This window comes from Aplidium turbinatum, chromosome 1 (assembly GCF_918807975.1).
Source record: "Aplidium turbinatum chromosome 1, kaAplTurb1.1, whole genome shotgun sequence".
Taxonomy (NCBI): domain Eukaryota; kingdom Metazoa; phylum Chordata; class Ascidiacea; order Aplousobranchia; family Polyclinidae; genus Aplidium; species Aplidium turbinatum.
In genome coordinates this window covers 31,360,891-31,388,863 of record NC_137472.1, presented here as the reverse complement: position 1 = coordinate 31,388,863, position 27,973 = coordinate 31,360,891, and the positions used below count along the sequence as shown (strand labels likewise).

The 27,973-nt window shown below is 36.2% G+C and overlaps 1 protein-coding gene across 1 annotated transcript in view; it reads right to left on the bottom strand.

The window, feature by feature from the left end:
• Positions 1 to 27,973, bottom strand: part of LOC145764794 (E3 ubiquitin-protein ligase rnf213-alpha-like) — a 55,863-nt gene that overhangs the window by 20,113 nt on the left and 7,777 nt on the right. The window contains 13 exon segments of the mRNA XM_082576474.1: positions 1,840 to 1,971; positions 3,052 to 3,251; positions 3,353 to 3,509; positions 4,065 to 4,234; positions 4,384 to 4,690; positions 4,964 to 5,127; positions 5,278 to 5,346; positions 6,070 to 6,216; positions 6,326 to 6,570; positions 7,002 to 7,139; positions 15,163 to 15,361; positions 22,734 to 22,938; positions 25,056 to 25,344. Coding sequence (XP_082432600.1) covers positions 1,840 to 1,971; positions 3,052 to 3,251; positions 3,353 to 3,509; positions 4,065 to 4,234; positions 4,384 to 4,690; positions 4,964 to 5,127; positions 5,278 to 5,346; positions 6,070 to 6,216; positions 6,326 to 6,570; positions 7,002 to 7,139; positions 15,163 to 15,361; positions 22,734 to 22,938; positions 25,056 to 25,344 — 2,422 coding nt within the window.

Here is a 27,973-nt window from a genome sequence, read left to right as displayed (position 1 = left end):
GAATGTGTATGTTCGCAAATTCGCAATGGTTAGTCTTTCTCACAAAGACTGCGTTTAGCGTCGCTGCAGCAATTAAGCTTTAATAGGTTTGATGTTTGCTTTCTTGCGACTTGCGATCTTATGAGCGCTGCTAAACAATACAAACTTCTTTTATGTTTTCCTTTGCGACCTAAAAAGCGCGTGACTCGTGACCTGTTATCTTTAAAGTGGCCTTCGGATTTGCCGCAAAATGTTCGGACAGGTGACTGTGCTGACGGAACCTTCCCGAGCTGGAAGCTGATCCGGCAGCATGCTAACGTCAATTGGAGCAGGTAGAGATCCATGGCTCACGTTGTCTTCTACAACTACAGGTGCATTGCCTGAGACATTGACTTCACCACTGTCCATCCTTGAAGCACTGCTTTCTTCATCAATGTCATCTCTACGTTCATTCGTGCTGGACGTGGCTTCTTCAGCGTTATCATCTCGACGCCTTTTGGAAGCTGGTTTTAAGAATGCGCGAATAGATGTTTGAGTTTGCTTCATGTTTTAACTTTTCAATAATGAAATGACAATATCGGCCTGTGCCCCAATTTATACCCAGCAACAACTTTGTGAGGAAAGATTTGTAAAAAGCGATTGTTTCAATACGTCTTTAGTTTGTATCGGTTATTTTATAGTCATGTTCATTATGATGTCATACTCATATTTCCTTACGCTGACCCGGAACTGAAGTTTGATTGTGACGTAACGAAAGTGAGACCATTCGGAGTAAAGATCAAACGTGGCTTTCTCTCACCAGGAATTGCCAGCGTGTGGCAGTTGCCGTAGCAACAACAGTGCAGTGAGTACCGCCTTTTTTTCAACGCAGTGTTGTTGCGGATGCGGAATTGCTTTGTTTTGTCGGATACCTAGCGAGAGACATAGCAACAAGAAGTTGCGCTGCAGTTGGTTGGATAATTCAGCGTTTAACAAAAAACGGAAATAATTGTAACAAACACTTAATAAGTGTCATGAAAACAGGGTGGGCGAAACATATTTTGACCACCCTCTTTTCACGGCAGGGTGGGCGCCGCCCACCCGGGCCACCCTATTTCGACGCCTATGCATACATGGTACTACACGTACAGAACATGCTGAGAGCGAAAGCTATAATATTTTGGTAATTGGGTGAAAGCTATAATATTTTGGTAATTGAGTTCAAGCACATAGCCCCACTTCCATACAGTATATCTCTGGTTGAAATTACGAGTACACTGTCAAAGACTGACTGTGAAAGGTCATATCAACTGGTAAAATATTAACACACTAATAAAGACAATACGATTGAAAACGCGTAATCCTTTGACGAAGGTGAACTGTTTTAGGCTACCACAGCAGTTTTCAAAATCATAGAATTAATGGTGTAATAGTTTAAACCAGGGGTGCCCAAAGTTTTTTTAGCCACATGCCGCGATTCGTTTTCATAAACTTTCATTCATTTTTTCCCTTGAAATTTGGCCTAAGCTTTAAGATTGCATGTTGTAGAGCTCAGACAGGGGCCACAGATAGTGTTCTCGTGGGCCGCACATTGGGCACCGCTGGTTTAAACAAAATAGATTTGAAAAACTTGACAGCATAGTGAATTACTAAAATTGCATCAAAACGTCGAAACGATATAGTTTCAATGAGAATTGAAAAGTTACCATTTATCAATAAGTTAATCAATCATAGACATTTCAAATGATACAAAATAATTAAAATCCTGTCTTTGGTTGGTTTAGTCTCACACGATTTCAGCACGCAAGAAATGCATCTTTTTACAAAGTCACGGTAAAACTACTGACAAAAAGTAAAAATAACAAACTGATCATGAATTACCTTGATTGATGGAACGGTGTATTCCAAGGCGTAAAAGTGTTCAGGTCGTCGTCTCCAAATTACACCATGGTTGTTTTTGATCAATCCCAGTACAATGAGATCAAATAAAAACTTGTAAATGCCTTTGTGCACCTATAAATAAAACAAATATATGACACTTTGAAATTTAAATGAAAACTAGTTGTTGAACTTTTGGAAATTGTTCCATAGAACAATAATTTTGTAAGAGAAGTGATTTTGCTTCACTAAAAAACAGACGATAAAACACTAAAGCAATAGGGCTTAAAAACATTATTTAAGATGATTTAACATGATCATTGACACAGTGCAGTCTTGTCGGTGGCCGGTCAATTGGTAGACAGACATTTGGTCGACAGGACGTTTGGTCGACAGGACATTTGGTCGACAAGACATTTGGTCGACAAGACATTTGGTCAACAGGACATCTGGGTAAGAGTTAGGGTTAGTTAACCCCAACCCTAAAATGAATCGTTCTGTCGACCAAATGTCCTGTCGACCACATGTCTTGTCGACCAAATGTCTTGTCGACCAAATGTCCTGTCGACCAAATGTCTGTCCTCCAAATGTCTGTCGACCAAATGTCCTGTCGACCAAATGTCCTGTCGACCAAATGTCTTGTCGACCAAATGTCTGTCGACCAAACGTCCTGTCGACCAAATGTCTGTCGACCAATTGACCGGGTACCGTCTTGTCGTAATCACAAAACGTTCAGAAAATGTTAAAATTTATTTTTCTTTGCTTTAATTATATAGAAGTTTCAGTAACGAATATATTTCAACCTATGAGTTTGTAGTGAATTCTCTTTTGTTATTGACGTTTCAGTTTGGTGCTATTGTGTTATTATGCAAGAGGTCATAATTTGGTGCCCGCATCCACCTCAGGCAGCGGCGCACTGCAAACACTTATTCGTGTACTTCGAGATCTCTTGTTTTACAATGCATAGTTGGTGAAAGGTAGCTGATGTTTGAGTTGGTGGGTTTTGTCTTTCGAATATTACGTTTAGAGTTGTTTTAATTATTGATTTGTTTGTTATAGTTTTGTTCAGATTCTTAGTTTGATAAACCTCGTAGTAAGGTTTTGTTATGTAGCTTATAACATGGTTTGTTGTAGATCAACTACTTTTTTAATAATCTTTAATGTAAGTTTTAAGAAATACACTCCACTCTTTCATAAATGAATTTTGACAAATACCGATGGTGTGATGTCAATGTGCACGAAATGAGGATCTTTGTTAGCCACTTCATTCTCAGCACTGCGCAACAACGATTGGACAATGTCATTGATGTCCACATCTTTTTCCAATAGTCGAATGGTGGAAGATTTCCAATAAACAGTTCCTTGAAACATGTCTTCCAAGTTTTCACAGCATCGTGAAATAAATAGAGATTTTCCTAATAAAAAATACGATTACCTATAACAAAGTGTGGTCAACAACAAAACAAACTAAAAGCTGTCAATTTTATTTAACAGACTAAAAAGCCAATTTTGTTACCCATTCCAGCTCTTTTTGATCGCACAAGTCTGACACAGCTCTGGTCACGATCAACTTTAGCCGCAGTGATATCTTTCACATTGTTCACACAGAGATGTTGTTTCAGGTATTTTGCCAATGATTCTTCACTTGATGAAAAGCTCCTACCAACTTGATGCTGAAAGAGTAAAGTAAAGATAATAAAAAAACAGTTAAAAAAACATGAAGTAAGAACAATGGTTTTCAACATCGTCCAATTGGTTTGGTCCCCACTAGAAGAAGTGACCTTTTTTTTTCATACAACAATATTATTGTTTTTACCCCTTTTGTCCATTTCAATCTGCCCATCACATTTTTCATTTAAAAATAACATTTATCAAAATATTAAAAAATGATGGAAACATACTTTTCAACGGTAATGCATCCACAATGCAAGTAATCGAGGAAGATAAGTTTTCAAAAGTTACATGATTCAAATAATACTTTTAATAGCCTATGTAGTATGTATTCAATGAATATGATTCTCGGAATAATTTATTACCCGCAAATTCAACTTCATACAAAAACAAAATGTCAATCAAGCATTTATAACTTGTTATAAATCGCGAAAGCAATTTTGATTAAAAATGATCAACAAACTGCTACAAAACAAATCTTTAAACTAAAAGTTTGTTTTTGATGAACTTTGTATGAAATGTAAAAAACTTTTATCATGAAAAGCATACATACTTGCCTCGTCAAAAATAGAAGTGATGTAATGTTGGGATGAACTGGTCAAAATAACCAATTGATAGTTATCATTTTTATCAGCCATTTGAACGAGTTGTTGAAACTTTTCTTCTGTTGCTTTGGCAACATTGAAAGGCATCTCATCAGCACAAGCAAGACAATAAATCCTTTTACCTAAATTCAAAAATATCTGAAACTTCTAACCTCAAAAATGTGCCAACCTATACTCCAACAAATAAAGAAGCATTACAGAAAATTATATTTTATGTTGTTAAAAATTGTAACATCACCGAACAAAAGTAAATTTACAATCTACAACAAACCTTCTTCATCTACTGGACTCCCAATCGCTCGTCTTAGCAACAACTCCACTTCTTCTGAGCTTGTTGATTGACTGCAGACGAGCACTTCGGTTGCCGATGGTAACGGCTCATCAGGTGATTCCATGTAGATGGACAGAATGGTTTGCCACATATCAACCAGTGGACAAATGATTAGGTTTGGTTTTCCAGTTGCAAACGATTCGGGATAAGATCGATTTGGCAAGCTTGTCATAAAACTAGTCATTCCAAACATTGTCAAGAACTGACCAAGATGTTCCAGACTTACACAGTAATCCAAGGATGTCACCTGTAATTTGTTGCATTGCACCGCAACAGCGACACAATAGCTATCAGAGTCAATTACCCTCCTTTGCGTCACTAAAAATTGCGAAAGCCTAACTACAGGATCAGGTTCATATTTAACCAAAGTTTTTGTTATTTTATTATTCCAAATGAAACAATTTTAAGCTCAGTGAAGTGAAAAAATATTACTTTTTTGTGCCACCATTCGCTAACACTGAAAATTGACACACCCAATCGTAAGTGAAAAAATAACAAGAAAAGTTACAAAAAGACTCACAGCAGTTGTATTAAAGTATCGTTCACAAACTGTTTTAACTGTGATCCCGACACTTTTATCATCACTTTCTTCCAGGTCTTGCTGGATGCGCCTGATCACTTTTTCCAGAGTGAGATTTATGCGTTCGTTAATCACGTTAATGTTTGCTCCATTTGCTTCAAATCCTATAAGAGATTTTAATTAAAAGATCAGGTTATTATGTTGTATTGCACATTAATAAAAATGAGAAAATTATTACTGAAATACCGAAAAGTGAAATCAAATGGGAATCTGCAATACACTTGTTCAAAAACACAACCGAATGTTCACTACACACATTCCGGCTTTTTCATCAAATTGTTTGCGTATTAAAGTTTCAACTTTTTCTTTTTCAAACTCATTCTCTAAACCAGGGGTTCCCAACCTTTTTTACACCGTGGCCCCTTTTGAAAATTTTGAAAAATTAATGGCCCCCCTATTTTTTTCAACCTTTTGAAAAAATTAAGAAACGTCATTTTAATTAAAAAACTTGTTTATACAGTAACTGGTAGTTAGAATGATAAAATGATATAAATACAACACACAATAAACATGATAGTACATTAATTAGTTATTATTATTGCATATGCAGTTAATGCAATGGTTGAGCTTGTTTTTGCTCTGACAATGTCTTAATTGCTGGTTTGGTGGTGGAAAGAGCAAGCCGCATGTCATGTTGAATATCCAAGACACTGCGCTGCTTTGTCTTCAGAAGTAATATTGTTGAAATCCCACATTTACAAAGATATGTTGATGGGAGGCAACAGCAATGGCATGACAATTTCATTAAGCTTAAGGCACAATTTGCTTAGTTTTGCCCAAAATGTGGTCAAACTATCTTTCTCAAAGTTCAATCGGGTTTCCGTCTCTTCTTGCAACTTCAAGAGCTCGCTTTGAGCACCAAGATTTGGACAAAATGTACTAGTATTTTTATTAAATTTTAATTTATTTCTTTTGTTATATAGTGTTGGAGTGGACTTGGAGATAATATATAAAAAAATGATTATTTTTTAAATTTTTTCATGGCCCCCTTGAAAAAGGCTCATGGCCCACTAGGGGGCCATGGCCCCCAGGTTGGGAACCCCTGCTCTAAACCCCAAAATAACAGTCATCAACTTCCAAAGATCTCACAGATTGTACAGCGGCTTTGGCAACATTTTCTGACAATGCAAGCTGTACAAGCTTTCTCACAGTCCTATTTTTCTTTTGAATTATGGAAACATTTCCCTCGTCAGCTGAATGAAAATTTCAGGTAGCAAATAAAAAATTAAACACATTTTTCAAAAACAAAATTAAAGTTAAAAGAAAAATTTTCCACAAATAAAAGTGAAAAAACGTTAATACCATAAACCATGTTGATTTCTTCCTGTTTGTTCTCATCGTCTATCTTCGTCGCTTCATCCAGACAAGCCACAATGTAATCAAAGGTGACATTTTCATTCACGCTGGCAAGTAATGTGTATACTTGATCGGGAAAGTCATTTTCGTCATTGTTGGCCAACTTTTGACAAAGATATAACAGTTGGTGAATGTTGAAGTGGTTGAGATGATAATGCTCATTTCGTTTGTCAGTCAGATACGCCATCCATCTGTTAGAACAAGAATCTTAACTGATGATTTCCTTACAATTGTTAGATACTGAGTCCCATACGTTTTTCATGATATAGTATAGGTTCTTGGTATTACCTAATAAACAAAAACCAAAATGATTAAATTAAGATAACTAATGGCAAACAAATACTAATAAGCAAAAAAAATGTTGCTTAAACTATTTTTGCTGTCACGATGTGTTGCGCGGTGATAACTCGAATCTTCTAAAATATTACATTGAATATGTAGGCCCAGTAATAAATCAGAAGTGATAGTTTTATATCAATCAAACAGGTAGACAAAAATAGTAATACAAAAGTTTACAGATAGATATAGAATGATCATCTGCCCCTCAGTTAATAAGTGAAAAATTAATAAAATGTTTTTGGTTAACAACTTGTAGAACCAGTTTAAATGCAATAATACTCACTGCTTGTGTGCGTCGCTTAAGACCCTGGTAAGCTGCTTGATTTCTTGAATGACATCCTCACTACTTGAAATAGCAGGACATGTCTCATCAAAATAAACTTCCACTGTGACGTGCTGACTTTCATTATCATTGGTGCATCTGAAATAGATGCCTGTTATGAAACACCTTACACCTCTTCTTAGACCTGTTCAAAATTCAAAATTTTTTCACTTTTTTAGCTTGTCGCATTGTTTCAACCTGTTCCAATTTTTGATACCTCACACTCCCATGACTTTTGAGGCACTTTTTGGCATTGGTTACTTGCAGTGATTCTTTCACTCAAACAAAACGTTTTGTTTCAGCAGTTTTGCGTTGCTCCATTCTTAAATTGTGAAGGACACTCAACTACTCCAACGTTTATCATCTGTGCTTCTTTTTTACTCTCAACAAAGCATAAAACTTGTTAAGTGTTTTGTTTATACCATATCATGAAATTACATCTCAAGTTGGAGTAATGACGTAACATCATCTCAACATGCTATCGAATAATGAATCAACAAATTCGTTGACCACGGGTGGTTTGGTATGTGAAAAATAAATACGTTCAGTGGAACAGAGTATCTGAAATCGTCAATTTGCACGATATTTCGTTTGTCAGACCGTAACTACGCACGCGGGTTATGTAGTCTACGAAAGTACAGGCGTTCAAAAATAAATTTCAATTTGCTTTTTACGTTTCGCTAACATTTTTAATGTAATTGGGAAGAACTGAAACGCTCAAATTTATATGAAACAATAATCTCGAATTGACTGAAAGTGAAAAATATAATTGTTCATGTTTTGAGGATATCTGTCAGCTACTCTCAAAATTTTGATCTAAAGAAATAGCCAAAAAAATCCAACATTGCATCAACCAAACGCAATAAAATTGCTGGTCACAGTAATTCCAGATCATGTAGCGTCGAAATCCCAGCCAAACACTAGCAACTCTTAAGCGAGATTATCCAGGATTATCACAGTTCTGAGGCATAGACTGCTTCATAGAGATGGACTGGAAACACTGCGGGTTTTTTATCGCGAGTGGAATAAAGTTCAGGCGGAAGTTCATACTGTGCTCTGTGTTGACTTGATTGACAACAACTAGTTGACAACAGTTATCGAGCTGGCATGTTAGCTTAAGTTTTACTTCTAGTATCAGTATGTTTCTGTGCTCAGAGTACATATTTAAAGGATGTTGAGTTTTCAGGTGCATAAACTAGGATTACAAAAACCAAAGTGACATAGTTTACTTGGATGCATATTGACGAATACTAAAATACAGATGAAATATGGTGAGCTGGAATCTGAGTTTCCTGACTTCAAAAGAATTTTAATTTAGGCAATAGGCATGTTTTACATTGTGAGCAAGCTGACAGTTGCATTACCTCATCTATACGAATGTTACCTCCAAAATTTTGTCACATTTTTACCTGCTAAGCTCAATCTGCTCTGATGCACGTAACTTTCTTTCTACACAGTGGCTATGCTTATCAATTATGGTAAATATAAACTCTGCATTTTTTTAATTGAAGTCGCTATTTTTCCACATTTAATGCCATGGTTCCAATCAGGTGTTGCCAGAGTTAGGATTAAAGCTAGGAAGGGTTAAGGTAAGGGTTAGAGTTAGGAATAAGATTAGGGTTTTGATCTTTGCCCAGGACTAAAAAAAATTTCCAAAATACAAGTTTTTGTTTTCAACAGCTTTAAACTTTCTCAAATTAGGACAGAATTCCTTATCTGGCAACACTGTTGAGGTTATTATTACACTATATAGTGTAAATACAGCCACAGCCTTTTTTAATACCAAATGACCCATTGCAATCCTTCAAAAACCTTTAAAATTAGTGCAGTAGTTGTAGTATAATACGAAAACGGTACCCGATCATTTGGTCGACAGGACGTTTGGTCGACAGACATTTGGTCGACAGGACGTTTGGTCGACAGGACGTTAGGTCGACAGAACGATTTATTTTAGGGTTAGGGTTAGTTAACTAACCATAACCCTAATCTAACCCTGACTCTAACCCTAACCCTAAAATAAATCGTTCTGTCGACCTAACGTCCTGTCGACCAAACGTCCTGTCGACCAAACGTTCTGTCGACCAAATGTCTGTCGACCAAACGACCGTGCACCTACGAAAACTGTGTGTTTATGACTAATTAAGTTTCAGTCAATTGGACAGAAAATAAATTAAACTTCAACTAGCCTTCCAGCCAACATCAGCCTTCTTTTTACATTGATTCAATGTCTGCAGTCGGCTATGTAACCAACTCTTTTTTCAGCAGTTAGCTAAAGAAAAGTTTTTTTTTCCCAAATTACAGTGTTACAAAGTCATTAGTGTATGACTAGCCTGTTTAGACTTATGTTTGATCCCTGCAGCACTGCCTATTTCTTTGTTGTATGTGTTTAATATCTTCTTTTTGGTATACAGTGTTACATGTTACTTTAGTACAAGCAAAGTTTGCATAATGGGTTACAAATGTGCAGCTATGAATTGCAGATCTGTTATGAAAAAATAGATCCGGGTATAACACTCCATTCCTTTCCTTTTAAAAATGAAGAAATTCAGAAAGTTTGGACAAAGAGAATTGCTAGAAATGGCTTCACACCAACAAAACATTCAAGACTTTGCTCTCTACATTTTAAACCAAATGATTTCACTGATGAAATGAGTGATCAGAAGATGAGACGAAAGGTGAAAAGGGAAAATTCAAAATTGTTAAATAGGCATCTGAGAGTGGACACTGTACCATCTGTTTTCACTGATATGCCAACATATTTTACATATGACAACACAGCATCACGATCTGGTCTTTCTCTTGCTTCTTCGAGACGTGACAATGAAACTTGCATTGTTGGAAGAACGCTGTGAAGCGTTTTTGCAGGACGACCAACTGACAACTTCCGACGAACTGAAAACCAAACTTTCCGATGAAGATCTAAAAGGATTTGTGTTGCACCAGACAAAATACGGAATGAACATAATTTGTTTATCTGAAGATCAACCATCAAATATTGTGTCCACTGTACATATTGACAAAAGCCTTGAGGTCACAGTGTATCATAAGCAGCAACAAGTATCTAAATCTACATACAACCACATTATTTCATCTACCGTACTAAAATATCACTGTTTTCCCAAATAATTAACTTAATGGCTTATGTTAAGAATATCAAAAGCAAAACCTTAGATCCATCATCACAGTTGAAGGACAATGTCAAAAAAATCATCGATGCATATCTGGATGTGACTATTAAAGGTCAAGAAATTCGTCTGCTTAAGTTTTTAACAGAGTAAATAGACTTGGTATTTCGAACGAAGTGCCAAAGATACTCGGTTGACTTGCTTCTGATTTCATATGTACTTCATGCTACCAGTTTCTAGCAGACTTTGCAAAATACACCACATTTTGGGAAAGTTGTAAGGTGAGTGAAATCTGAGCTACCTTAGATATGTTTGTGTTACCAATATGATAATATAATGACACTCATGTCAGTAAGTTGCCTTAAGTAATGAAAATGGTTGAAAATGATTTTGACAATTCAAGGTAGTTCAATTAAGACTAAAAAAATCTTGTAAAAGTATTGCTTGTTTTCTACCAGGCGACATTGTCACTGTTAGTTTTGTACACTGTACTTTGATTGGTGTTTGTGGCACCACAGGCATTTGTAGAAGTAAAATACATAAAATATTACTCTGTTATCATTTCTATTGCAGCTTCCAGGTCTTACAAAGGAAACAGCTCTTGCTCTTCGACAGACCTGTCAAGCTCTCACTGGCTTATCTAAGTATCTGTTTGATAACTGTGGCTTTGATTATGTGCTTCTGGGAAAAATCCAATCAGACAACATTGAAAGACGATTTGGGCATATTCGTCAGCTTAGTGGAGCTAACTATTTCATTTCAATGAGACAACTGCTTGAAAGTGATCGTAAGCTTCGTGCAATTTCTCTCTTAAAGTATTCACATATTTCCATTGCTGAAATAGACAAAGCAGCAAAAGGCAGTTCAAGCCCTCAGTGTGAAATCATTTCGAAATCTGAATCTCTTTTTGCTGATCTAAAATTTAACGTTGTGCCAACCACCAGTGATGCTACTATAATATATTATGTGACTGGCTACTGTTGCCGATCGCTTGTAAAGTCAAATAAGTGTCAAGCCTGCATAGGGAAAGTACTACTGCCATTGTTGATGTAGATATTTTTGAGGATGATGATGCTGATGTCCGGAGTAGTGTGCGTGATTTCTTTGCTCAAATCAATCGTGGTGGTCTTTGGAAACCCACTTTTGAGTTTTACAATATTGGCATTTTGTGCTGGAGAGTGTTTGCTGAGATCGCTTACACAGATACGAGAAGAGTGCTTCTGAGTGGCCACGATCAACGTGAAGTGTTTAAAAACACTGTATCCAAGTCCTTTTATGAAGCACGTGTAGTGTCACCTTGGTCTGTTTCAGCTGTTTGCAACAATAGTCACAGCATATTGGAAGGGCTTGCATCACGTTTTTTCAATTGTATGTGCAAAAATTTTATTAAAAGTTTTCATGAAAAATCCAACAAAAGCAGTTTAAAAATAATTCAAAAATTTTCAGGCAAAAAAAATTAACTGCTTTAGCTTTTCAGCTCAGCAAAGTTACGAAGTGTCGTATGATTTTTATTTCCTAAGATTGCAAAAGTATTGTGTGTGCTAGAATTAAACTGAGTTTACCATTTTTATTGAAAACGGGAAGACACATATCTTTCTGCAGTTGCATTTACTTGCCTTCTACCTGCAGTCTGCATTAAAACGCCTTGTATGAACATGCAGTTTCTCCATAAACTTTATTGAATTCGATGCAAACCTATCTTGTGAGAAATATCTATCTGTAGCCTATTTACCAAACCTGTTTGAAGTACTTATTTACATCAGTCAAACACTTTTATGTTATTAAAAACTTGTTAAAAAAACAGAGCAATACTACATATTTTTTGCCTCCCATCGCCTGAAGATATCCTTCGAATATATTGTTTGTATTATATTTACCATAAATTTGTATGAGTAAGGTTATTTTCAGTAAGCACAAGCTAGGTTGATTCATCATCATCATAATCCATCGTCGGTTTGTTCCCCACTAGTGGGGTTGGCCGATTGTTTCCGCGCAGCAATTGTTTTAATCCCTTTTCTCCATTTCACCCTGTCCCTTGCATCTTCCTCCTTCAGTCCGACTTTTTTAAATTCATCCTTCACTTGTTGTTTCCACGTTCTTCTTGGACGACGCGTTTCCTCTTCCCATCCACCTTTAGATCTAGTGCCTTTCTAAGAAAACTTCCTTCCTCCCTCCTTATCACATGTCCATACCATCTTACTCCATTTGCCCTTGCCAGTTGGTCTATGGTCTCTCTCATCTCTAGCATATCCAACAATTCTTCAGTCCTTTTTTCCCTTCTCGTTTTCACCCCACACATTGCTCTCACCAATGACCTTTCCGTTCTTCTCAGGATTGCCTGTTCACTCTCTCTCAATACCCAATACCCATGTCTCGCTACCATATAGCATTGCAGGCCGCACACAGCTCCGATATACTTTTCCTTTCATCCTTAGTGAAAATTTTCTGCCATGCAACATTTCCCCACATTCCCTGAACTTTGCCCAGCCCAATCTTGCCCTTGTTGTCACCGCTGCAATTGGAATATTTAATGTGTTGTGAGTGAGGCTTTGTTTCCTCGATTACTGAAACAGGTTATACATGTTCATAAGTTAACTTTATTCATTATTAGCTCTGAAAAATCATTGTGTGCGAAACGTCAGTAAAGTAGTGGTGCGTTGTATTTTTCTGCTTGCACTTTGAACATCATTCATAGAAAATACATTAATCTTCATATGAAACAAAAAAATTGTTATGATCGGAGGCGCAACCAACAAAACAGTAATCGTATATGTTCTGTTGTATGATTAAGTGTGTCAATAGGCCTGCATTTATTACTTTTTTGTTACATTAGGGCAGTGGTTTTATCATGTAACAATTGTAATATACCACAAAAAGTAAAAAGTTGTCTTTATTGATTGGAAGGGGTTTTGAAATTAAACAATTGGACAAATGTGCCAAAAATAGTATCGCCTTAACTTGGGCACTTACGAGATTTCGCTTCCGGTCCATCTCTATGAAGCAGTCTATGTCTGAGGGGAACCTCGAAACTGGCAACTGCGATGCCAATCAGCGTGTGTATGCTTGTATAACGAATTTGTCGCACTGCTTGCCTGCAATGCCAATCAGCGTGTGTACGCTTGTTTAACGAATTTGTCATCCGTGATGAATAAACTAAATGCGACGCAGAAAAAATCAGAAACATACCGAATTCAATTAAAGATTCGAATTATTTAAATAATTTAGAATTCAAATCGATTTGGATTTGGTATTTTAAACTGCCCATCTCTAGACGCAACTTGGCAACATCACAAGACAACGATGTTCTTTGACTTGTCAGGAGCACGTTGTTGTTAAGTGATGTTGTTGTTGCTGTTGAGTTGTGATTTACCGTTACTATTACCGTTGTTGAGTTCGTTGCGTAGCTCGTAGCCTATTTATGCTGTTATGACCTTCTTTAAGATTGATAACAGTATTACAACAAAAGATTAAAATTAAATCACAAATTGATAGAACCAGTCCATTAAAAACAACCAAATTACATAGGGTTTTTAAACGTCTAGTGACGTAAAAACGATGCAAAATCGTACATTTTACGGCCTGGGTAGACTTATCAAACTTAGCAAAAGCAACAACCAAACAACAAGCGCCCTTAGATTGAACATTAGTTATGAAATGGTTTTTGTATGACTGCACAAAAGACTTGATTTAATTTTACATGTTTTCATTTTAAAATATGACATCCTATTTAGAGAGTTTGCACAAATCCTGTATTAATTTTTCAGAAATCACAATTATGATGTTTGTTTCTTTCCTCATACCCCAGTCCTCAAGCATGGCGGGCTTTTATTACAAAACACTATAATTATGAGACAATGCAGACAAATTGGATTGATTGAATCTGTTTAACTAAATTATGCCAATTTAAAGCTTTTTTTAATAGTTTTATGCAAATAAAATCAAACTTAGCATTTGATCAAACTCCTTGCAAATACCAAAACCGCTTCTTTGTGCAACACTAAAGTAGCCTATCGGCAAAATATCAGTGTCGGCCTAAAAAGTGATATCTGTGTCGGCAAAAATATTGGTATCAGTACATCTCTAGCTTTGAGAAATGTAGGGGCTTAAAGAGATTAAAAAGCACCACTTACCGTCACTAGTGGCGAAAAGGCATTTTGTTAACGATTAACGTTGCATAATCAGCTAGGAACGCCGTACTTTCCTAATTTGGACGAGCTTGATTATTGCCGGATTCAGATCCCTTTGGGGTTGCTCCCAGATCTCTCCGAGATAGCTTGCAAATGAATAATGAATTTGTGGAACTTCTGATTTAACAGCCAAAGATAAGTTTAAAGTCTCTTCCCAGCAAAATTTTTGGTCTTTCATGGTAAAGTCATATCCAGAGGAGTAAAAAAATGTGTGAATAGTCTTTTGCCTTTGCCATCCACTTACAGTTGTGAGCAAGGTTTTTCAAACATGCGCATGATGAACAAATTTCGTGCCAGACGATCAGTTAAGTCGAACGTAACATACGCGTGTGCCTTTCTAAAACCCTTCCCAGAATAGATTTACCAGAGATTCTCTCGCGAAGAAATGTCATCCTCATCCATCACATTAAACTTGTAAAATGATGCTTGTACGATAAGTGCAAACAGACGGTTTGTTGTCTTTGTGTTTGTAGTTGTGTACACTATGCTGCATTATATTTATTGTAAGAGATATGCCATATATGTTGATAAATCGAAAGGGTACGTAGCTAAATGGACGATTTTGGCAAAAATGAAAATGTTTAGATCTCTTGATGCAGAGGAGTATCCCATCATCTGAAAGCAAAATGGTTGTCATTTTCGGATTTCTTATAGTCAAAACCATGGGAAACAATGCGCGAAGCTAAATAATTTGAAATTTTTTGAATTTTGAACAGGTCTAACTGTGCAAAAGTAATAAAGCCGCTACAATTTCAAGTAGTTGTAAGCTTTTTATTTATATGAAATAAGTAAAACATGCATGAGAGTAACCTGATCGTCGCCTTCCAGTTGGTGAACAGCAAACATCCAGACAACTTCAGTCTGACATAAGTCTTAGTCAAGGTCTCAACATTTGAAAGGACATCAATGAATCTGTTGACATCTTGTACTCCTGTGTCGGCTTCTCCAGCAATCAACTTCAATTGTGATTGCAAATCTCGCAGCTCACTCAACGTCATAACAATGTCCTCTGTGGACATAAAAACATTCTGAGTAAAAGTGGTTGCAGATAACTTTTAAGTTAACTAAACAAATTTAATTAAACAGCCATGCTTGTGTAGCAAATGCTTTCATCCCTTGTACATAGTTTCAAAATATTTTTGTCTCAAACATCCAGTCCTCGAATTTAGCGGCGGCACACGGCAATTGCCGTGGTAAATGCCGCCGCAAACGTCATAATGGCCATTCTGCTACGGCAATAAAAATGCCGTCGCAAAATGAGCATTTAATTTGGACAAAAATTGTTCAAAAATTCTTCCTGTTTGATTTGCTCGCAGCGGGAGTTTAATCAGCAGAAACATCGCACCAAGACCTCACCTCGGACTATTTTACTTGCTGTGAGCACTCACGCAGTCTTCGAAATTAGCATATTTTTACTTTGCAAAAACGTTGACGAGGCCAAACGGCAAAAGTTGAAATTGCCTCGGCAATTGCTGTGAACGTTTATTACGAAAAAATTGTACCAAAACATGTAAAACGAGTGGAGAAAAAAATAATCGAATAGTCTATCACGACCGCACGGTTTGATTTGTTGTGATGTAATAAGCTTAATACCAAAAGTAGTGATAAAGCGATCAACGCGATACGCACGCTGTTACGGTGATTCACGTTATAACTCATTGGGGGGGAAAGTAAGTTAATTTTGGGTTGATTCAACGTTCGAGTCAGCACAAATCGATTTAATTTTCCCGGCGAGTAGAGTTATATCGCGTAACAACAATGCCCAATAAGAAATTTACGTTTGTTTTACATTAATTCGACATCTAGCGACGTCAAATTATCATGAAATAACGTTAATTGCTCAATCAGGTACCGATAACAAATCAATAGCTCCCTGCGAGAAGATTGCCTCGATTTACGTATACAGTAGGCTACACTAACATAATTTCGGCACAAATAGGATACTGCGAGCAACACAAAGTCTGTTGGATAAAGAACTAGTCTCGTCCTGTTGCTTAACACAACAAACAGTGTACCAGCCTCATTTTTGTAATCAAATATCGATTTCACTTTTAAAGCATCTTCAGTTTGATATTGTCAAGAGCAAAATAATAATAAAAAATTCTTCAAAGGTTAAAAGTTTAGATACTATTATTTATTATTATTTTGAATTTTTTATTATTATTTTGCTCTTGCCAATATTAAACTGAAGATGTTTTAAAAGCGAAATCGATATTTTTGATTACAAAAATGAGGCTGGTACACTGTTTGTTGTGTTGAGCAACAGGACGAGACTACTGATAAGAGACAGTCAACCGCTTCAAGTGGACAGTTTGCTGGGTGGTTCACTAAAAACAGAAAAGTTTTATTAGTCAATTGGATAAAGAACTAGTCAGAATCGGAACCATCGGAGGATGAGGTTGTCGCGTCGTCACTGGAATACTTGAAGACGCAAAACTGCCAGTTCATGAACGCGCGATGCCATATGATCGGAAGCATTACTTTTCTTTACTGCCTAAGAACCATTTATCCAATTTTGTACCACTTTTTATATTCGCAACGACACCGGTCAAAAATAAGCATTCGATGAAAGAATAACTTTTGCGTAACAATTAAGCCAGTATTTATAAGGTTGCAAACTTTTTACAGTTCACAAGAGCATTGTCAGCGCATAAAATAGCGTGCGTGATGCTCTGGGCTACCGCCGTGTGACACACGATGAAGAAGAAGCGCATAAAATTTGGTTTGATTAAAGCATACGGCAATTGCCGCCGCAATCCAAGGTTTGTTGATTTGGCGACGGCAATGTTTTTGCCGTCGTAGATGGAAGCTAATTTCGAGGGCTGAACATCCATATCCTAATGGCTTCGAAAAACAAAGTGAAAACAATACTTTGGATTTACAGCGCTCACTGCTATCTGAAAGGCGCATGCATTTCGTTTTTATTTTAAGCATTTCGAAAATAAAGTTGCTAAAATTTTGTACAAAAAAACAAAACAATTTGGTATATAAACACTAGGGCTGAGTGATAAATTTTTTTTTTCCAAATCAGAAAACATGGGGTTTGCATTCAGACCAAATGACCCAAAACAGCCTTTAGAAACATTTTTGGGCGGTAGCTGTCAATATTCGCAGCGTTACCGCCACCTGGTGGTCATGAGCGAGCAAAAATTCTCGAATACACCATAACTTTTGATACACACATGCTAGAAGGTTGGTTTTTATGTCTATAAATGCATAATACACATGTTTATATCTGCTTTAAGAGACATGTTTTCTCTAAAACACTTGTAAATTGAGTTAATAGCAAAAAATTATTTTGACGAATTTGACTTATCATTTAAAAGTGGAATTTACTATGTACTGTAAGGCCCTGGTATGCTGGTATAATGTTGTATGTATAGGAAATCTGTAATACATGTTGACTAGTGTTGACTTTTCTATACTAAATTACAACTTTTTTAATTCAACCTTCTTTTTGTAATCAGTATCACATTATATTAATCATAAACCCAATACTATTAGTTGGCAATTAATGACATTTTAAATTTTAATCAAATTCGAATTATTTGAATCAATGACATTTTACATTCTTACTATAGTTTACTAATTCACTGTGATAGCAATATTCTTAACATTAGCTTACCAAGTTATCAAAAGCAATTTATTATTAATTTACATCCATCATGTTGATCATGTTCATATTTTATCATTCATTATCAAATTCAAATTATTCATTACTTTCGTCAACAGAAAAATTGTTATGTTAGTACCGGTCGAGAAAAAGACCGTCCTACATATAGCACGCTAGGCAAATCCGCTATCAAATTTTGCAAGTTTCTTGTGCGTAATGCATAGGCCTAATCGTTATCGATCAAAGTGATAAATTGGCATTTTATTGAAATGAAAGTTCACAAAATACTAAGATGAAAATTAGCAAAGCAACACATCACTGAAACAAGTCATTGCGAAATATGATATTGCTTGAAGCATTTGACATGCAGACCGACATCACATTTTTCGCATCTTGTAGTAGTTTTTGCATGGCAATAGGCGCACCGAGTTTGCTTGTCCTGGGCTAGCACCCAATGCTCATAGGCATCGTAACGTACATCGAATAAAACCTTTTGTGGTCTGCCCCGCTTTCCTTGTTGAGGTGGTTTACCATGTTGTGACAAGTATACTCTGGCAATATATCTTCGAAAGAAAAGCAAATCCATTGAATTGTCGCTATTGCAAATTCTTTGCAGTTGCCATGCATTGTTGACAGAAATATCGAGCATGTATGAAATCAAGTACGAATACCACTTTTTACCTCTCATTGCGATGCGATAGTTTGAAATGTTCTGGTCCATTCTGTCAACACCCCCCATATGTTCGTTATAGAGCTTGAACAAACAAGGTTGTTCAATTTGCACTCGCTTCTTTTCAGAGGATGAATAACGTGTGGCTTTAGAAGTTGGGTAAACTCCACCGTATTCGAGCATAAATTGACTACACTGTTGTCATTCCACTTGCAAACCAGCACGCCGTTGTCGGTATCGGTTCTAAAATCGAACTTGCCTCTTCCTTTTTTTTCAGAGCATCTTTAGCGATCAGCGGACATTTTTCGGTCCTGTTTTCACGAATTGTACCTGTTGCTTCCACTAGTTTGTCCTTCAGCGTCGTAGCCAATTTCACACTACTGAAAAAGTTGTCGTAACACAAGTGGAAAATTTTTCTGCCGCCGCTGGCAAGGACATCAGCAAAATTGTTGACAAGGTTTCCTCCAAGGCCTAAATCATTTTCTTGAGGCCGCGCCGACTCTGACTTTCCTTGATAAGAATCAAACCAAGTACCCCAGTGGGGTGGTACCACACCAAATCTTAAAACCAAAACGTATCGGTTTACCTCTCAAAAATTGCTTGCATCCATGGCGCCCATAATACTTGCACATTGACTCGTCAAAGCTGTAAAATTCTTCATTTGGTGCATGTTGCTGAAAGTTTTATTAGTGGCCGGATTTTTGCAAATTTATCCGCTTCATCTAAGCAATTGTTGTCAGCTAAATGAAAATTTACAAAAATTGCCTCGAAGTTGTCCCTTCTCATAGCATTTGTAACTAGTTCATGATGCGTGTCAGTAGCGTTTTCTCAGAAAAGTCTGCGTCTCGCTGGAGAAAGATATCCAGATAAAAATAGTATACCAATAAAACATTTTATGTCATGCTTGTCAACCGTCAAGTTTCGATTCTTTTGGGAAGCATATCGATTTGTTTCTTCCACAATCAAATTCAGAACCTCATCATCAAAAAAAAAGTTCAAAATAACCTTTTGGGGTCAGCTGTTTGTCCTGTAATTCTTCTATATCGGCATTATCTGCGTTCCACGCTGGCAGGTTGTTTTCCAAGTCTATTTTGACCCAGGTCCGCTTTGATTTGTCGCTTTGCTTTTTTTGCTTCTTTTTTGGTGGCTCTGCATGTTCTTCAACATTTGGATCAATTGAATTACTGTTATCTTCAATTATAGCTGGAGCTAAAAGCATGCTTCCTGCCAAATTATTGATCGTTCCTGGCCCATTCTCATCTCCTGAATCTTCGTCTGTGATATAACCTGTTGCGTTTGCAGGAGGGAGTATTGTAACAGAAAATTGTTCATGTTGATCACTGAACGGCAAAGCATTTTCCTCCGCTAAGTCTAATATTCTACTCAAAGTTGTAAAGGTTTGGTTCCTACAGTTACCATAAAAACGGGCAAAGTTCATATTTAACTTTTGTTCCTGTATGAAAAAACTCACAAAATATGACAGGCTGGTGATAAAGAGCTGATGCTATTTTTCATTTGGCCTACCACTATAACAGTTTTAGAAAGATGATATAGGCTACAGGTAATAAGCTGATAGGCTAAGTTTTGCTAAGTGGTCAAATTCCAAACGAGCACCAAATAACGTATAATCTGGAGCCTATACGCCTTTGCTACGGTACTGCAGCTGTAGGCTAGCTAGTAAATCAAGCCCAAGGTTGAAACAGTCAATACCACTTTATGGGACGACCTATCGACTATTCTAGCCAATCCGCACTGCCCAGATATTGCCTAGCAGACCTGGACTACTAACTCCTGTAAAAACGCCAAGAGAAAACTAAAAATTTATCAAAAAATTTCAGTAAATTACGATAATTATGTTATTATTCTAAAAACAAACACAATTACTTTGTCATACAGCTTAGAAATCGTAGGGAATCGCTGTTTGATACCGCTTGATGCATGGGAAGTGATTGCCGCTTTTGTTTCATTTTGCTAACACGTGTGCCTGGCGACCTACATATAGGACACCAATCTTTTGAATCAATTTTCTCAAAAATTTTGCTGCCAATTAAATTTAAACATTTGCTTCAAAATATGTTGATACATAACGAATAAAGACAATGCCAAATATTTTTGGAAGCTTGTTTGCATAGGCGGATTTATTAATATAATTCGAGATGCACTTTCAAAATTTCAGACTTAGCAAAATCGAGAAAATTGAAAATGATGTGAAGTCTCATTCAAAAAAGCAATTTTTGAAAAAAGTTGTGATATATGCTGCAAAAATACTTATAAATGTATTATGACTTGATCTAAATCTAAAAACTGAATGTGCGAAGAAAAAATTTAATTTTAATAGGTGTCCTACATATAAGACGCTAGGCATAAATGGGTTAAATAAGCTTCTTAGAATGGGTGGTTCTGTCAGCTCCAACACATTCATGTTTACTAGTTTGTAATAACATTTTGCACCAAAGTTTAACTTTGGAATTATGAACTTTCTGACAATGGCTGCACTGGCTGTAGAGGCAGGTGTGTATGATTGTTCATCCTCCTCACTATCTGATTGCTCCAATGCTCCACCATCAAAGTTTTCTGAATCAAACATTGCAGCTGATGTTGTTGTAATACCACACAAAGCATGTATTTTATTGACGGTTATTCTTCTGGTATCCTCATCTTCATCTCCAAGCATGCCAAATAATATACTTTCAGGGTTTGCGAAGAAAGCATTTTGATGCAGAGTTTTCAAAGCAATCTTCTGTACTTTTGAGTTTGGAAAGGGGATTATTCTTCTAATCATGTTGTAGAATTTTTTGGCACCGGCAGATATCGAATGTTTGTGTTTAATTTCAAACCAAGAGGGGAAATATACCTTTATGCAAAATTCTACAATAATGACAAGCTTTGGAAATGGCGTTGATACAAAAACATAAAACCTTAAGATCCTACACGCCAAAGTTAGCCATCTTGAGGGACACAGCCATCAACTTTTAATAATTTTTTAATTATAAAGACCTATTTTGGAAGCTAATAGCAGGAAATTGTGAACCAAAGAATGATGACGAAGATGAAACACCACCGTCATCTTCAGATTGTGATCCACCACCAGGGGATTTCAATGACAAAAAAAGTTGATCATTTGACACTGAAGTACTAGTAGATACAATACTAGCATGTGCTTTTCTAGCAAAAAGAACATCAGGCGGTGTTAATATTTCAACAGAAGATTTGCTTTGGCAAGCCTTGGTCCTTTTTGGTCATTGAAAAATGCAATCATCGTTTGACATTCTCAGTTGATATTGGTTGGTTGGTTTTGAATGCTTTTCATGTTCTCTGCGTTGCACAGTATTATAACAAAAGATATCGAAAAGTTGGTCTGACTTTTCCATGAAGTTTTCTATATCTTTCTCACATGTTGCTCCTCTTTTTGTTTTCAGGTATCTATTTAGGTCAAATAGTTTGTGTCCAACTATGGTGTGATGTAGAGTATAAACATTGCAATAGATCCAATTTTTAACCAATTTTAGTGCAATTTTAATGGCTGTTTTTTCTTTTGTCCAATTAACTTTGTGTAGTACTCGTTGTAAAACATCTTTTGCAGTTGGTAGCTTCCCACCAGGAAATATACTCTCATTTCTGAAAACAAAGTCTTTGTGCAATACTTTTTCAACTTGTAATTGATGTTTTGTTCTCATCATAATGAATAATAAATAGCTTTAAACAGTAAGTTACAGGTAATCAATGATAAATTGTATTTTTGCAATAAAAAAGTCTAACATTTAATACAAAAAAATCATTTTTTGTAAATAATTTAATTTATAAGCCTTTTAAAGAAAACATGTCTCTTAGAGCAGATATAAACATGTGTATTCTGCATCTATAGACAACAAAACGAAGCGTCTAGCACATGTGTATCAAAAGTTATGGAGTATTCAAGGATTTTTGCTCACTTGTGGCCACCAGCGGCCAATATTACCAGCTACCCCAAAAAACGTTTTTAAAAGCCGTTTTGGATAATTTGGCCTGTATACAGACCCCATGTTTTCCGATTTAAAAATAAGTTGTTTTTTCACTCCACCCTAATAAACACCCATAACTAAAACACGAAGCACTAACCTCCATCCTCTTCATCTTTGACCTCTTGTTTGAGCAAGAATAATTTCAAGCAATCATCAAGAATTGGCATCTTCATATTCTCCCCTCCAATCTGGTACACTCCTCGTGTGTTGATTTGCTGCGCTCGAGACAAAGCCGATTTTTGGTCGGAACCACAAAAGTCCTTCACTGCACTGAGCCATTCCAATTGTTTGCTTGTGGCAGACTGAGCAACAACAAGCAAGCGTAACAAGCATATTCATGAGGATTTGATAACTAATAGGCATTTTTAGTAATGTTGCATACACGGTACACGCACAACCAAACAATTGTTACAAGCTGATTAAACAATAAGAAAAAAAGATTTTGCAACGAGTTTGCAAGTTATCAAAATTTTGATACATGCAACAGAAATTCTAATGACATTGACAAAAAGGTGGAGTAGTTCGGTTCATTCAAACAACCGTAAAACTTACACTAAATTTTTTTAGCAATCTACATGTATGTCTAAAACCAAGTATCTATTTTACCATAACTAAAAAATACTCAATCACACCACACAGCGCATGGTATAACACCGATCTACAAAAAAAAATTTTCGAGTTGCTTTCACTTTGAAAACCGTTTTGGAATAATTTGAGGGCGTTGAATCCAAAATTGAAATCAGGTTTTCTCTATCACATCAGCTTTTCTTACAATTTTAAAATTCAATTAAATCATGAGACATGCAAACTTTGAGTGAAAACTATGGCTAAAATAGAAATATTACCTCTCCCATTTTTTCATATGTTATAGAGATGGTATCAAGGAATATTTTTCATGTAGACAAGTTTTTTGTATCACGTTATCCACAGGGTCAAAGTCAAGGTCAAATCAAAGGTCAAAAGGTCATTACCCCCAAACATGCTTATTTTTGAAAATTAACTACAGAAATGAAATCCTTGACCAATTTCTTGCAAAATGACACCAATTTCATTAAAATACACCCAGTAGTTGCGGAGAAATGGCATTTTGAAATAAGCCGGGTACTCCCATTTTCCCCCAAAATACGAAATTTCACAGGGCCATATCTCCAAAACCACTGGCCGGATTTTGATAAAATTCATGCGTTTTTGCCCAAAAACCTAACCACAAACCAAATTTGATGTAACTTGGTGATGGTGGTGTTAACAGCACTGGGTGAATTCAGCTGGAATGGCCCATGTGTAGATATTAAGATGATCAACTTTTATGTTACCATAAGCTGGAATGCAACATGAGCAGCAAAGTGCACTACCAGAAATGTTGTCTGGATAAGTTTCCAGACAATCTGAGTGATACCAGTGAGGAACCAGTGAAGAAAGATTTCATCATGTTCTGTAGTCTGAAAACATCTATCTAGGTAGCCCCACCTTACTCCGTGGTATGTAATGCACATTTTACCTCACATCATACATCGAAATACTCTAGGTTACTTTAATTGTTAACTAGTTCAGTAAGCAATGTGTTTACTTCAGGTATTGCATAATTTTCTTAGTTTTTAAAAGGTACGTACAGAGTTTCTAGTCTTTAAATCAACGTCTGAAACTCTGCTTGCCCAATCTACTTGGACAATAACTTGTGAATGAGTGAGCAATAGAATTAGCAAAAAAGAAAAACTGACATGTCTTATCCCGAATTTTTTTAGAGGAGGGGGGAGCACGTGACAAAATACCTCCCTGGATCTGCTACTGTCTACTTGGGTCAAGTCAACTGCACCCTCTGCTTTACTTCATTACAAAAGTTTGTTATTTTGGCAGTTGTCTGAAACTATAGCTGTGTTTCACTTTGAGCTATGTGATATGTTCTTTTTTATGTTAAAAATGCAAATGTTTTGTCCATTTTGTTTGGTTTTACACATGTGTATCTTGGAGCATTCGTATAGCTTTTGTACTCGTATTTGGCGACAACATATTATAACAAAGGGAACAAAAAAACTGTTTTTTTAACACAACTTTCTGAAACAGACTCCAAGGAATTGATACAAAACAGAAAAAAAAATCCCCCAAAAAAATCCTTTTTTTTCAGAATAAAATAAGTTGTAGCATAAAAACCTTTTGTGATAGGTAAAAACTAATCCCACATTCTGGATCAGAGGGCCCAAATGAAGTAAAATCAATTTCAAATTTAATTCAACCATCCAGGTTTAAACGTTCTTCAGCAGCAAACCTACGGTGGCAAGTAATCTAATGGCAACATGGTGGCATGTATGCAAATAACCATAATGACTGGTATGGAAACTTTAGTACAACGGACGACTGAAAAACGTGATCATGCAGTTTTCTCTTTCTATTTGTGACATTTGTATCTGCATTAACTTTTTACCCATTTCACTGGTAGGTCAGAATCTATTTTCACATTCTTCCAGACTTCTTTACACGCTTGAAGTAATTCTTCCAAGCCAGATTCAGAGGGCAAGTCAAATACAAGTGAGGAAAATCCCATCACAGCGCTTAGAAAACATGAAACCCTGGCAACATCCATGACACTCTCTCCAGCAGAGATCATCGCAAGATCACTCATCACTTCCACTTCTTCGATGTCTGTAATAAATCCCCAAACATAATGCTGGTGAAAAAGTTCCACACTGATGTTGGTATGTGTAAAGATAGTGCTAAAATTAAAAAGAATCAAAAGCACAAATAAAAACAATAATGCATAAAATTGATGTTGGGAGAAAAAGTCTTTGACGCTGTTTATCTACGCAAATGTATTAGCCTATCTGACAAGTTTTAGCCAATTTCTGAAGCTTCTAGACAGTTTGCACAAGCAAAAGTTCTAAAGTTTCTTTTTGTAAGTTTAATGAAGTGTGAAGTTTATCATAACAGAAAAGAAACATGTTAGGTTGTAGTTGCAAGCAATTATGCAAGTATGGTAAGATGTTTTTGAGGCAAAGTTCACATAATTATGAAAATCTAACAAATGGAATAGACAGTTAGACACTGAAACAAACTCAACAACAATGAAACTATGGTCGAAAGAATGTCGGTTTGACATTGATCAAGAGTAGGTGACTGCGCTTTTGGCAAGACACTTGATCACATACCTAAACATGAACACGAAGATTAACTTCCCAGCCTTCACGAATACACTTAAATCTAAATCTTCATATTTATCCACCTAGTGCGTGGCCTAGGCCACGCCTAGTGTAAGGCTGGATAAGACAAAAAATGGTGTATTTCATGGTAACCATATCAATGAGACAGTTAAAATCGCCTAATTTGCAGTTTTTTGGTCAACTTCGCTATTTTCTTCGTTTTGTCAGTATGTTATTGTGTTGTGCCATTTGTTGCTGAGCAGGTTGTGTTTACCTGTTTCAGCCCCCTTGATAAAGCCAATCGTGCTGACCGGACAAAACGTCGGTAATAAAAGCTAGATATCATCCTTAACATCAGAAGGTAACCTTGTAGCCTATAGTCACCAGAAGAACGTAAGTCACTTTATTTATCAAATGCTTTTTTGTTTAAAGTTTTACAAAACATCAAAAGAGGCATATCTAAGTACAGTGGGAAACAAAGCGTCTTTTATGTTTAACAGTATCATTGGGGTTTTAACGAAATAACAAACATTGCATATCCAGTGTCATGTGTTTTTGCTTTCAAAATAGTATGAACATAAAGTTAGTAAACTAGCCAACTACACGCTAGTACTTAAAAACCGATCACGCGTTTTTGTTCATACTTGCTGCAAGTAAAAATCAATCAGAAAACATTAAAAATGTTTGAATACATGCTTAAATTAGCACAATCATCTAGCTAGTGCATACTTTAAACCAGGGGTGTCCAACTTTTTTGGTCAAAGGGCCAAGTGAGGTTTACAAATGATTGCACGGGCCACTTGAGTGTTTACTGCTAATTTGTAAGCTTAGAAATGGTTGTCTTAAAATCCTCACACCAAAATTCTAATCCTAGAAATGTGTATTATCCTCTTTTATAATTATAAGAACAACAAACATACCAAGAGTAAAGTCAACAAAGTTTTTACATGTCAACATTTCAATGTGAAGTTTTGCACTGCTTTTCTCTGACAAGTTTGGCAATAATCGGTGGGATGGACGATGTAGCAATGCAAAGCGAGTTTTCTATATGGCTGTCAGAAATTAGTAATCTCACAGGAGATTTGACATGGTTCATCCGAGAAAAAACTTGCTTGCACAAGCATGTGCTGCCGAATAATGAGGGACTCATGAAAACTGCCAATCTGTGAATCTTCTGATATTTTTCTTTAGAGACATATTTTTTGTAAAAGGGGCAAAAGGGCCTTAAAGGGGCAGACAAGTCCATTTTCAAATGTAAACTGAGAGTTGAAATGCATGAAGTGGATATTCAAAAACACGTTTTACTTGTTTTTATGAAAAAAAACTCATTTGTTCTCACGCAATCTTGAAAAAAAAACTAATTCATTCTTATGCAATTTTGAAACAAAATTTTGGTTTTGCAATTCGAACACACACCACATCAACTGTTGTTGAAATAAATTTTTTCCTTGCATGACATCACAACCAGACTCTGCAAATATATTTTGCTGGTTTGAGGTGCACTATGCGTTTGCAGCAGTAGATAAGATTATCCCAAGTAACAATTTTTGCTCAGATTTAGTTTATTGTAGCCTTAATACTAGCTTACATCATTTTAGAAACTACACTATACATTTTATTGCACATTTAATCTAAACATTTAAACTAGGCCTTGCACTGTTTGCAGGAAACAAGCAAATGCTGTTATTTTGCTTCAGTGCTACAGTATGGTTTTGATGAGATACAAGAGGTTTAGACAGTCAAGGGTTGTATTGATTTTTCATGTTTAGTCATGATTGTGTGCACAACAGGCCTATAAGACAGGCTAAACTAGTATGTTTACCTCAATATGCATGCTTTCCCAGTGCTATACTGTACATGAATAGATTAAGCTAAACCTGTTACAATTTGGTACTCATCATGCCAAGTCGATGTGTTGTAAATGACTGTTCATCTGGCGGTTCTTCTGTCGATAAAATTTCTTGGTTCAAATTTCCAAAAAATTGTACAAGAAAATTGAAATGGGACAAGTTTGTAAACACCTCAAGAGTATGGCCAAGATCAACAGAGACCAGCCCAATATGCCGACTCCAATTCAAGGAAAGAGATTCTCAAAATCTTCTTCAATTTAACATGAAACTTGCCATACACATTTAATTAAACCGCAATGCATGCCCTTCAATTTTTCCAAAAAAATCCATTTCAACAACTCTGCAACCTTTGGAGT